Source organism: Diceros bicornis, unplaced genomic scaffold, assembly GCF_020826845.1.
Source record: "Diceros bicornis minor isolate mBicDic1 unplaced genomic scaffold, mDicBic1.mat.cur scaffold_73_ctg1, whole genome shotgun sequence".
NCBI classification, from domain to species: domain Eukaryota; kingdom Metazoa; phylum Chordata; class Mammalia; order Perissodactyla; family Rhinocerotidae; genus Diceros; species Diceros bicornis.
In genome coordinates, this window is record NW_026691615.1 from 211,579 (window position 1) to 224,918 (window position 13,340).

The 13,340-nt window shown below is 53.8% G+C and overlaps 1 protein-coding gene across 1 annotated transcript in view; it reads left to right on the plus strand.

Moving 5' to 3' along the window:
• The window catches only part of MYO1F (myosin IF), a 33,152-nt gene that overhangs the window by 18,642 nt on the left and 1,170 nt on the right, over positions 1–13,340 (plus strand). The window contains exons 16-27 of the mRNA XM_058538023.1: positions 1,696–1,777; positions 3,077–3,183; positions 3,676–3,774; positions 3,874–4,018; positions 7,956–8,070; positions 8,164–8,333; positions 10,455–10,600; positions 10,917–11,063; positions 11,204–11,352; positions 11,810–11,893; positions 12,490–12,685; positions 12,772–12,941. Of these exons, the coding sequence (XP_058394006.1) occupies positions 1,696–1,777; positions 3,077–3,183; positions 3,676–3,774; positions 3,874–4,018; positions 7,956–8,070; positions 8,164–8,333; positions 10,455–10,600; positions 10,917–11,063; positions 11,204–11,352; positions 11,810–11,893; positions 12,490–12,685; positions 12,772–12,941 (1,610 nt within the window). The remainder of the gene's footprint in view (positions 1–1,695; positions 1,778–3,076; positions 3,184–3,675; positions 3,775–3,873; positions 4,019–7,955; positions 8,071–8,163; positions 8,334–10,454; positions 10,601–10,916; positions 11,064–11,203; positions 11,353–11,809; positions 11,894–12,489; positions 12,686–12,771; positions 12,942–13,340) is intronic.

Genomic DNA, 13,340 nt, shown 5'->3' on the forward strand with positions numbered 1-13,340 from the left:
TCCTCTGAGCTGGTTACAGATGCAGAATCGCAGGCTCCACCCTAGACCTAATGAACCAGATCTTGTTAAAATCTGCATTTTAACAAGATCCCCCCCGCCACGTCTCCCTGGGAGCCACGTGCACGAGAGATGGCGATTGATTGATCTAGAGCGCGCTGTCCAATATATTCCACATCCAACAATATTCAAGCTACGTACGTAATTATTTTAATACAGCCTAATTCAGGGACAATTTACATACCATTAAATGCACCCAAGTTAAGAAGTGATTTTTTAGTAAATGTGCAGAGTTGTATAACCATCACCACAATCCAGTTTGGCGCATTTGCATTACCCAATTTTGTGTCAATTTGGAAATGCTCCAATTTGAAACATTTGCATCATCCCGAAAAGATCCCTTGTGCCAAATGACAGTTCATCCCCATTCCCACCACCTGTGTACTTTTCAATTTTCTAGTAAGCACACTTAAAAAGTAAAAAGGTGAACAGGTGAAATTAAAAAAAAATGTTTCCTTTAACTCAATATACCCAAAATATCATTTCAACATGCAATCAATATCAAATATTATTAATGAAATATTTATATTCTCCTCTGCCATAGCGCATGCTCTTTGAAAGCCAGTGTGCATTTTCACATTCATGGCGCATCTCAATTCTGACAGGCGCCGTTTCAAGGGCCTCTGTAACCACATGTGACCAGTGGCCGCCATACTGGAAAACACAGCACTAGACTTGTGGTTCTCAAAGCGGGGTCTGGACCAGCAACATCAGCATCACCCGGGAGCTTGTTATATATTATCGGGTCCCAGCCCAGACCTGTGAATGAGAAACTCTAAGGGTGGGGCCCAGCCATCTGTGTTTCAGCAAGCTCTCTTGGTGGTTTTAGTGCCCTCTGAAGTCTGAGACCCAGTGGGACAAGTGTCGTGAAGAAAAACTAAGTTGCTAAAGAGGTAGACAGCGAGAAGGGCATCACTCATTTATTCTGTTTTGCTTTCTTTTAATTGTGATAAAATACACATAATATAAAATTTATCTTTTCACCGTTTTAAATTGTAAAACTCAGCGGCATTCAGTACATTCACAATGTTGTGCAACCATCACCACTCTCCAGTTCCAGAACTTTTTCATCACCCGGACGGATACTCCGTATCTATTAAGCAGTCCGCTCAGTCTGTGTCATGGTGGCCAGGGAAGATCTTATTGAGGACACGAAGGAGGGAGCTGTGAACGTACCAAAGTATATTTAACCAATCCCCTGTTCATGGACACTTAGGTTGTGCCCGTCTTTGACTATCCCAAACAGGGCTACAGCAGCAAGCATCCTTGTCCGTATTTCTTGACACACACATGCGAGCCTGTGCATGTAGGATGGTTCCTACAAGGGAACATGCCCCTGTTGCCTGAGATGCTGCATCACTTGATATAATATTTTACTACTTAATTTAACTTAATTCTCTTTTACTTGCTACCCAAGTCATGCACAGTCACGGAGGAAGAAGTAACAGTGCAAACAAATCTAGGAACCAAAAGGATGAACCCAGCCCTCCAGTTCTCGCCATCACACCCCCAACATTCAGGGAGAACCATACTGTGCAGCGTGCCCTCTGGGTCCCAGGCACCTAGGCAGCCCCACCTCTGGGACAGAGCACCCTAAGGTCCAGCTGCACCTCCTACCCCTCCTCTCCCCCTGCCCAGGGCCTTCCTCCGGATGCTCTTTCCTGAGAAGCTGGATGTAGACAAGAAGGGCCGGCCCAGCACCGCAGGCTCCAAGATCAAGGTGGGCTGGGGAGGGCTGGGTCCCTCTCCCCACCATCCACAGGTCTCTGCCCCTCTCTCTGGCCCCCCTCTGTCCAGCAGGGTCTCCCTCCAGCTCTGGGGTTAAGTGATTTGGACCAGCTTCCTTGATGTCCCCCCAGCTCCCTAAATCCAGACGAGAACCATCATCCTAATAGCTTTTTTGGTCTTTTGGTCATTTGCCACTTTTTTAAAAATTGTGGCAACGTATACATAAAATTGACCATCTTAACCATTGTTATGTGCACAGCTCAGTGGCCTGAAGCACATTCACATAGTTGTGTAGCCATTCCCACCATCCATCTCCAGAACTTTCTCATCTTCCCAAATGGAAACTCTGTCCCCATGAAACACTGACTCCCCATCCCCTCTCCCAGCCCCAGGCCCCCACCGTCTACTTTCTGTCTCTGTGGATGTGACTCATCTAGGGACCTCCTGTGTGTGGGATCAGACAGTATTTGTTCTTTTGTGACTGGTTTACTTCACACAGCATAATGTTCTCAAGGTCCATCCACGTTGTAGCAGGTGTCAGAATCTCCTTCCGTTTTAAGGCTGAATAATATTCCATTGTCTGGATATACCACTTTTTCTTCTCTATTTCTCCACGGATGGACACTTGGGTTGTGTTCGCCTTTTGACTATTGTGAACAGTGCTGCTGTGAACATGGGTGTCCCATCCTAATAATATTTTAATAACCATGTATTGAGCACTTTTCAGTGCTGGCAGCCAACACGGGACACTTTACTCATGTGGGACTAGTCCCACCTGGCAGATGGGGAGACCAAGGCTCAGAGAGGCTCAGTCACTGGCCCAGATCACACAGCAGAGCCCTGATCCACACTGGGGTCTCTCTTGCCACACCCCCCACTCCCCTACTTGGAACGATTTCCTTTTTGGTCTCCCCCGAGAGACTGAAATGCACAAGCCAAGGCTGGCCTCCTAGGCAGACACCCATGATTCCCTGCTCCCAAAGTCCTGGTGCCCCGAAGGACAGGCAGAAATGTTCTGGGTGATGTGTTCTCCGGTGCTCAGTTACTCCATCAACAAACGTTTGCTGAGCACTCATTATGTGTGAACCCTAGTCTCTGGTTCAAGGGTGGGGTCGACACACAATATCAAACCCGCATGGTGTCTGCTAACGGAGGTGTGCACAGAGCAGGGACACCAGCCCCCCCACCCAGTGTGTCTCTGTCTCTTGGGTCTGTATCCAGGGTGGGAGGAGAGAGAGGCCAGAGGGTCCCATCTGTGGCCCCCTCACCCCCACCTTCTCCTCCGCCTCAGAAACAAGCCAATGACCTGGTGGCCACGCTGAAGAGGTGCACGCCCCACTACATCCGTTGCATCAAACCCAACGAGACCAAGAGGCCCCGGGACTGGGAGGAGAGCAGGTGACCCCCTGGCCCGGTCTGGCTCCCGGCTGGACCAGTCCACCCTGCCTGTCCTCCAGACCAACCCTCCCAGGGTCACAAGACCCATCCCAGGACTAACCCAGGCTGGCCCCCAGAACCAGCGCAAGACTCCTTAGGGACCCCGCGTCACACCCAGCACTGACCAAGACCCCCCCAGACCCTGGGGGTGACCTCAGACTAACCGTAGGATGACCCAGGGACTAGCGGTGTCTCCCTAATTCCCCAGACCCCACCCCTAGAAGTGACCCTGAAACTGACCACAGAACTAACACAGACCCCGCCCCCAGAACTGACTCGCAGGCTGACCCCTGGGACCAGCACCGAACCCCCCTCCCCAGGCCTCAGAACTCACCCCCAAACTGGCCCCAGCACAAATCCAGACCCCTCCCCGGGCCCCAGGTCTGCCCTTTCCGGCCCCCCCAGTGCACCCACCCCCCGCACCCAGGGGACTCAGGCTGCCTTCCCCTCCAGGGTGAAGCACCAGGTGGAGTACCTCGGCCTGAAGGAGAACATCAGGGTGCGCCGGGCCGGCTTCGCCTACCGCCGCCAGTTCGCCAAGTTCCTGCAGAGGTGAGCCGCCCCGCCCACCCCCGGCCCTAGCCGCGCCCCTGAGGAATAGCGGCCAGCTGGGCCGCCTGCTGCAAACCCTCCCACCCCCTCTGCCCCCAGGTACGCCATCCTGACCCCCGAGACATGGCCACATTGGCGTGGGGACGAGCGTCAGGGGGTCCAGCATCTGCTGCGGGCGGTCAACATGGACCCGGACCAGTACCAGATGGGGAGCACCAAGGTCTTTGTCAAGAACCCCGAGTCGGTAAGTGTGTGCGTGAGAGAGACAGACAGACGCTTGCACCCCCCGGGTGGGCTTGGGTCCTGCTCTTCAGGCCACTCTGTGACCTCGGGCGCGTTTGCCCACCCCTCCGAGCCTCAGTTTCTCCATTTGGAAAGTGGGGAGAGAATGGCCACCCTGCAGGGCTAGGGTGAGAACGGGACAAAACAGAAAGTCCACTGCACAGCGCCTGGCACGTAGTAGGTGATCAGAAAAGCCTAAATTAGCTGGCCGGGAAGCAGGTGGAGAAACACACGGCCACCTGTATGACATCCTCTTGCGAGGAATAGGGACTCAGCTTAGCCAGAACGTCTTTGGTCCCTTTTTCCTTCCTCTGTCTTTCCTCCATCCCTTTCTGCTTTCTTTTTTTTTTTTTTTTTGGTGTGAGGAAGATCAGCCCTGAGCTAACCTCCAATGCCAATCCTCCTCATTTTTTTGCTGAGGAAGATTGGCCCTGGGCTAACATCCGTGCCCATCCTCCTCTACTTTATATGGGACACCGCCACAGCATGGCTTGACAAGCGGTGCGTCAGTGCGCACCCGGGATCCGAACCGGTGAACCCTGGGCTGCCGCAGTGGAGCACGTGCACTCAACCGCTTGCGCCACCGGGCCAGTCCCCCAGAGAAAACATTTTTTCAAAAAAAGCAACAGGGCCGGCCCTGTGGCTTAGCGGTTAAGTGCGCGCGCTCCGCTACTGGCGGCCCGGGTTCGGATCCCGGGCGCGCACCGACGCACCACTTCTCCTGCCGTGCTGGGGCCGCGTCCCACATACAGCAACTAGAAGGATGTGCAACTATGACATACAACTATCTACTGGGGCTTTGGGGGAAAAAAAAAGGAGGAGGATTGGCAATAGATGTTAGCTCAGAGCCGGTCTTCCTCAGCAAAAAGAGGAGGATTAGCACGGATGTTAGCTCAGGGCTGATCTTCCTCACAAAAAAAAATAAAATAAGCAACAATGACAAGAAGATCAGAAAACCAGGGCAAGGAATCCCCTAGGTGTCTGCGTGGCCACCCGCTTCTATGTGAAGATTGGAAGCAAACAAGGAGACAGCTGTCTCCAGGAGCTGTATGAGTTCACCAGACTCCCAGGCGAATCCTAGGTTCCCCAGCCAGGGACAAGCTGGGGCAGCGGGGAAGGGGTGCTGGGGACAGGGGCAGGCCCTGCTAAGTGCCTCATCGCTTGCATAGTCCTGGCACCTGCTCTAATAGCGCTCAGGAACTTTATGAAGACAACCGGGAGACTGTTGAGATGTTTCCCTTGACGTTACTGTAACTTACAAGTTACTGTAACTTACAAGTTACTGTAACTTACAAGTTACTGTAACTCACCAAACCAAAAACGTAACCCAGTGGGGTGGAGACTACAGAGATCTCACAGCTACAAAAATAGCCTCTGTCTTGGGGGGGTTGGGATTCTTCATCCCCCAAATTTGTCTGCATCTGCCTCCCGGAGCTTCTCCCTACGGATGCACTTTGCACCAAGAAATAGAGAGAGGCTGGAATGGCATTCAAAGCAGATATTGTTTCTCACAGAACTTATTATAAACCAAAATTGTTCATGGCTAAAGCTGTGCCTAGAAGAATTTAGTTTGTAACAGATAAGAAAGAAAGGAGAGGGGCCGGCCCCGTGGCTTAGTGGTTAGGTGCGCGCCCTCCGCTGCTGGCAGCCCGGGTTCGGATCCCGGGCGCGCACCGACGCACTGCTTCTCCAGCTGCGCTGAGGCTGCGTCCCACATACAGCAGCTAGAAGGATGTGCAGCTATGACACACAACTATCTACTGGGGCTTTGGGGGGAAAAAATAAATAAAAGTAAAAAAAAATTTTAAAAAAAAAGAAAGGAGAGAGGGGGAGGGAAAAAAAAGCAGAGAATGGGAGGGAGGGAGGGAGAGAGAAAGAGAGTCCATCTTGCTGGTTACTGGCAGGTTGCAAAGTCTCACTCTGAAAGAGACAAATAAAAATTGACACTGGAAAAAAAAATAGACAAAATCAAGCTAGCACTGGCTAAGACCATGTAAGGTAAAATCCGATTTTGAGCAAAATTGCAGTCTGCGCGTTTTGAGGTGGGGAAGATGAACTGGCAGGAAATGTGAAATTCACCAAGGTAAAAGCTTGGTGGGAAAATTTGATAAGGAAAGAAAAAAAGACTGAAAATTTGCACAGGAAAAAAATGATCCTGATGAGAATCATTTTAGTAAAATGAAAGCAGAAACAACATGGAAACAGTTTAACAGTGCTGGATCAAAAATGGATCAAGGAATTAAATAACCCTAACGGAGATGGAGCCTTTCTCAACCAAAAAGGCACTTACGTTGGGAGGATTCTGATTTGGATTTTGTTTCTTGTAAATATGGACTCAAAATATCCTTGAACGTTTTACACACCTGTTGGCCTGCACCGCCCATCATCCCAGGTCTCTGTGGCTGCTGTAGCAAAAGTCCCACACACTGGATGCCTTAACACAATAGAAACTTTTCTCAGGTTTCTGGAGGCTGGAAATCCGAAATCAAGGGGTCAGCAGAGTCATGCTCCCTCTGAAGGATCCGGAGAAGTGTTCTTCCTTGCCTCTTCCTACCTTCTGACGGTTGCCAGCAATCCTTGGCTTTCCTTGGTTATAGATACATCACTCCAATCTCTGCCTCCGTGGTCACATGGCCATCTCTGTGTATCTGCGTCCAAAGTTCCCTCTTCTTATAAGGACGCCAGTCATATTGGATTAGGGCCCACGCTGATCCAGAAGGGCCGCATTTTAACTTGATGGCATCTGCAAAGACCCTATTTCCAGAGAAATCACATTCACAGGTGCCAGGTGGACATGAATTTGGAGGGAACATTATTCATCCCAATATGGCAGGATAAGCTCCGATTTGGGGGGCCCATCTTACCCACCTAAGCACACCCACCCTTGCCCTCTGCAGCATGAAGGAAAAGTGTTTTCAACTCTTTAGACAGGAAGTGTTCCCCACCTTTTATGAACAGTTATAAACCTCCACAGCTTTAAAATCCTCCAAGATATATTTTTTAAAGTACGTTTGAACCAAGTGTCTGCGGAATTCTTTCAGTCTTTGCAGGGAACCCTGGGGTTTTTCTAAATAAAGCTCAATTTATTTTCAATACTATTTCCCATCTACACTGATGGACAACACTGTCCCTTTTATCACTGAATTTGTTTGAATTAGGATGTTTCCCAGCCATCCGTCCTACTTCAATTGATCTATCCTTCGACTAGCACCCCACTGTTTTTATTACTGTAGATTTATATTTTCATATCTACTGTGTTCCTTTCCTTGATGCATTCACTTGTCATTATTCCAAAAGAATAGATATCCTTCACGGCATTTCCACTCTGACTTGCTCTAAAATAGTTTATTCCCTAAGTCCCCTCTGGGCCGAGACTCTTAAGAAACTCAAAAGTTTGCCTTTGCAAAAGCTTCCTTTCCAGGGCTGCCATGTACAGCTGTGCAGGTTGTACACTGCACAACCACATCATCGCCAATCACATCACATGGCCGCCTATATATCAGATTTTCACACTGACAGTATCTTGTTGGGTTTTTAAGATGCATGTTGGTTCACATTTCTAACATCTCTGAAATTGAGGTGCGCCTCACACGGATGGCATGCCATAGCTTAATTAGCAGTGGGAGAAACTGTGATGTTATGCCGTTTCTGGCAAGACCACACAGCTAGTAAGTGGCAGAGCTGGGATTTGAACCCAGCAGGACTAATCTACAGTTATAATGTAATGTAGAAGCTTGTGACCCATATTGGGAGGGAAACCTGGATCCAGTCATTTGGAGGAAGACAAGGTGTTTGACCCTAGTGTATGAGCATGTGCACAGGTGCCCATAAGCAAGAGCATGTGGGTGGGGTGGCCCCCGGGGAGACGCCGGGACCCACCACCCCTCCCTCTCGCCCAGCTCTTCCTCCTGGAGGAGATGAGAGAGCGCAAGTTCGACGGCTTTGCCCGCACCATCCAGAAGGCCTGGCGGCGCCACGTGGCAGTCCGGAAGTACGAGGAGATGCGCGAGGAAGGTGAGAGGCTGCGGGTGGGAGGCTCAGGGTGGGGACAGGTGGACATGCAGGAGCCAGGCCGTGACCTCTGCCCCCCACCCTGGGTCCCCACAGCTTCCAACATCCTGCTGAACAAGAAAGAGCGGAGGCGGAACAGCATCAATCGGAACTTCGTCGGGGACTACCTGGGCCTGGAGGAGCGGCCGGAGCTGCGTCAGTTCCTGGGCAAGAGGGAGCGCGTGGATTTCGCCGACTCGGTCACCAAGTACGACCGCCGCTTCAAGGTGAGGCATGAGCCGGGGGCACGTCTGGGTCATGGCCCCAGCCTGGCACCCCTATCAGAGGTACACCCTCACCTGACCCAGACACGCCTGTCCACAGGTATATATTCACCCAGCCTAGATACACCTGCCCCATCACAAGTACATCCTCACCTGGCCCAGAACGCCTGTCCACAGGTATATATCCACCTAGCCTAGATACACCTGCCCCATCACAGGTACACCCTCACCTGGCCCAGGCACACCTGCCCACAAGTATATATTCACCTAGCCTAGATACACCTGCCCCATCACAGGTACACCCTCACCTGGCCCAGACACACCTGCTCACAAGTATATATTCACCTAGCCTAGATACACCTGCCCCATCACAGGTACACCCTCACCTGACCCAGACACGCCTGCCCAGAGGTATGTATTTACCTAGCCTAGATACACCAGTCCCATCACAAGTACACCCTTACCTGACCCAGACACGCCTGTCCACAGGTATATATTCACCTAGCCTAGATACACCAGTCCCATCACAAGTACATCCTCACCTGACCCAGACACGCCTGTCCACAGGTATATATTCACCTAGACTAGATACACCTGCCCCATCACAGGTACACCCTCACCTGGCCCAGACACACCTGCCCACAGGTATATATTCACCTAGCCTAGATACACCAGTCCCATCACAAGTACATCCTCACCTGACCCAGACACGCCTGTCCACAGGTATATATTCACCTAGACTAGATACACCTGCCCCATCACAGGTACACCCTCACCTGGCCCAGACACACCTGCCCACAGGTATATATTCACCTAGCCTAGATACACCTGCCCCATCACAGGTACACCCTCACCTGGCTCAGACACACCTGCCCACAGGTACATATTCACCTAGCCTAGATACACCAGTCCCATCACAAGTACATCCTCACCTGGCCCAGACACGCCTGTCCACAGGTACATATTCACCTAGCCTAGATACACCAGTCCCATCACAAGTACATCCTCACCTGGCCCAGACACACCTGTCCACAGGTATATAACCACCTAGCCTAGATACACCTGCCCCATCATAGGTACACCCTCACCTGGCCCAGACACACCTGCCCACAGGTATATATTCACCTAGCCTAGATACACCAGTCCCATCACAAGTACATCCTCACCTGACCCAGACACGCCTGTCCACAGGTATATATTCACCTAGACTAGATACACCTGCCCCATCACAGGTACACCCTCACCTGGCCCAGACACACCTGCCCACAGGTATATATTCACCTAGCCTAGATACACCTGCCCCATCACAGGTACACCCTCACCTGGCTCAGACACACCTGCCCACAGGTACATATTCACCTAGCCTAGATACACCAGTCCCATCACAAGTACATCCTCACCTGGCCCAGACACGCCTGTCCACAGGTACATATTCACCTAGCCTAGATACACCAGTCCCATCACAAGTACATCCTCACCTGGCCCAGACACACCTGTCCACAGGTATATAACCACCTAGCCTAGATACACCTGCCCCATCATAGGTACACCCTCACCTGGCCCAGACACACCTGCCCACAGGTATACGCTCAACTAGATACATCTGTCCATCAAATATGCCTTTAGGTAGCCCAGACACACCTCTCCATCAGATACATCGTCACTTGGCCAGACACATCTGTCCACAATTACACACTCACCTCACCCAGAAGCCTTGACCACAGGGCCGCCCTTACTTATCCTGGACACACCTGTCCATTAGGTACGCCCTCACCAGTCTAGATAGACCCGTCGATGAGACACACCTTCATCTGGCCCAGATACTCTTGTGTACAGGTACACTCTCATCTGGCCTGGGCACCCATGTCCAGCAGGTATACCTTCACCTATTCTGTACCTGTTCACTGGGCAAGACACCCTTTTCTAGCCAATATTCCCTTCCTTAACCTCCTATTTCTTATATAACATAACCATTCATATACCTTCACATGGAGGGACACCCTCACCCGACCTGTCCTTCACCTGACCTGCCAGCACCACCTCTCTGCCTGGGGTTCACCCCCTGGGGCCAGGCTGCCCATGCCTGGGGCTCCTGCCACCAGCTCTGGTCCTCCATCCTCACAGCCCATCAAGAGGGACTTGATCCTGACACCCAAGTGTGTGTATGTGATCGGGCGGGAGAAGGTGAAGAAGGGACCTGAGAAGGGCCAGGTGCGTGAGGTCCTGAAGAAGAAGCTGGAGATCCAGGCCCTGCGGGGAGTCTCCCTCAGGTGAGGCCCCCATCTGCCCCCAGTCACCCTCCTTCCCCCTTCATCCTGCGCTGCCCTCCTGATACCCCATCTGGCACGGTGACCATCTTACTTGCTGCTCTACCTGCAACTCTCTCTTGGCCCTGCCTGTCACCGTCACCTGCCCCCACACTCACGATCCTTATTAGCCAACAGCACCTGTCCCCTCACCTGGCCCTTCTCTAGTACCACCTTCCCCGGCTCCTTGCCACTTCTCTCGCTTTCCCCCACCTGTGTCACCCCTTACCTGACCCTCACCTGTCACCCTCACCTGTCTTTCCTCCCGCCCCTCCCCCAGCACGCGGCAGGACGACTTCTTCGTCCTCCAAGAAGACGCAGCCGACAGCTTCCTGGAGAGCATCTTCAAGACCGAGTTCGTCAGTCTCCTGTGCAAGCGCTTCGAGGAGGCGGCGCGGAGGCCCCTGCCCCTCACCTTCAGCGACACGTACGCCCCCCGCCATGCTCAGGCTGGGCTCGGCACAGCGCCCCCTCTCCCAGCCCTGCCCGGCCCGGCAAGGATGGGGAGGGGAGCGGACCCCCGCTTGGGGGAGTGGGCGCCCCCACAGCTTCCTCCTCTCCCCACAGACTACAGTTCCGGGTGAAGAAGGAGGGCTGGGGCGGAGGTGGCACCCGCAGCGTCACTTTCTCCCGTGGCTCCGGCGATGTGGCTGTGCTCAAGGCTAGCGGCCGGGCCCTCACGGTCACCGTGGGCGACGGGCTGCCCAAAAGCTCTAGTGAGTCTGCGCAGAACCGGGGGCGGAGCCAAAGGGCGGTCCGGAAGAGGCGGGACCAGCTAGGGGACCAATCAAGCCTGTGGGGGCGGGGCCAGCGAGGGTTGGCCTAGAGTGGGTGAGGGCCAATGAGGGGCAGGTCTTGACCAATGAGTGGGCGAGAAATGTAGAGGGGCGTGGCCACAGGCAATCCGTAAGCCGGCTAATAATAAGGGTGAGCCCTGGAATGGGCGGGCCCAGGGAGCCAATGAGAGGTGGGTCCTGGAGGGGCGGGACCAACTACTGGGCGGAGCCGGTGTTCCACCGCCAAGGTGCGGTGCTGTCGGGAGAGCCAGTGAGCCTGAGGGGGCGGGCTCTGGGCCGGAGCCACAGAGTGGACCTGCCTTGTGGGCGGGGCCAAGAGCCTGGTCCGGCCTGGCTACCGCTCAACTCTCTATATTCTTTCCCCTTTCCCTTTCAGAGCCTACACGGAAAGGGATGGCCCAGGGAAGACCTCGAATGTTGGCCCCCGCCCCTAGCCGGGCAGCCCCCAGGGCCCCCAGAGGTGAGGGGATGCCCCCACTAAATGTCCCCCCTTGCCTCTTGTGGGCTCCATGACCCAGGCCAGACCTCCTGTCAACAGGATCTAACAAGCAGAGTTGACTACTCTCTCCTTCTCTGTCCAGAACTGTCTATAGCTCCCCATGTCCCATAGAATAAAGGCTCAGCTTAGTTTGGTATTCAAAGCCCTTCGGAATCTGACCCCTGCTAACCACTGACCCCTTCTCTCCTCCCATCTTACACTCCTGTCATTCAAACTCCATCTTATTTTGCCAACTTACCCAATTTGTTATTACCTCCTTTGCTTGGGCTGTTTTCACTGTCTGTCTCCCAAATTCCCACTCCACTTAAGCTCCTATTCATCCTCCAAGACCCACTCACAAAAGCCCTCCTACAGAAGTGGTTAGGGGAAAATCTTACTCCTGCAGAACCTCCTTCTGGTCCTTTCTAGCCCCCGAGTCCCTCCGTCTGGCCCAGTCCTTACCTACTGGGTTGAGAGTGTGGCTGCCTCCTCCCTCAAACTGGGAACTTGGAGCTAAGTCCTCCTCAAATCCTCCTAGCATCGCCCTGATAAATGCCCCACCATTGCTCCTGCCACAGGCCCGGACCGCAACGGGGTGCCCCCCTCTGCCAGAGGGGGGCCCCTGCCCCTGGACATCACATCTGGAGGGGGCTCCCAGCGGCCTCCCCGAGGCCCTCCATCCTCAGCCCTGGGGGCCAGCAGGCGCCCCCGGGCACGGCCTCCCTCGGAGCACAACACAGAATTCCTCAACGTGCCTGACCAGGGCATGGCTGGGTAGGTGGGGTGGGGGGGCAGCCCCAGGAGGTGAGCAGAGGGCGCGGGAGTGTCTGGGGCTGTGACAAGTGGCCCTGTGCCCACAGCATGCAGAGGAAGCGCAGCGTGGGGCAGCGACCTGTGCCAGGCGTGGGCAGACCCAAGCCCCAGCCGCGGGCACATGTCCCGAGGTGCCGGGCGCTGTACCAGTACGTGGGCCAAGACGTGGACGAGCTGAGCTTCAATGTGAACGAGGTCATCGAGATCCTCATGGAAGGTGCGTGTGCCGGGGCAGAGGTGGGAGTCAGAACCCCGACATGGCCAGGCAGCCCCCCGTACTGCATACCCTTCCCGAGGAGAACGGAGGCGACCAGCTCCCAGCCCCCGCCCCCCGGAGATACCCTCTCCCGTGCCACGTGGCTGCATAGGCTAGAAGGTCTTGGGTCTGGAAGTCACCTCCTAAGCCACCCTGGGAGCCTGGCCTCACACCCAGCACCCCAGCCTCGTATTTCTCATCTGTCAAACACAGGGCTAATGGCAGAACCCCTTGTGACTCCTTGTGAGTAAGAAATGGGCCATGTCCTGATGGCCCAGGCCCCCTCCTATCTTAGTCCCCTGAGCTGCCCGTGGAGGGGCCTGGGACTCAACAGCACTCCCTGCATGTGGAGGGGGGGGC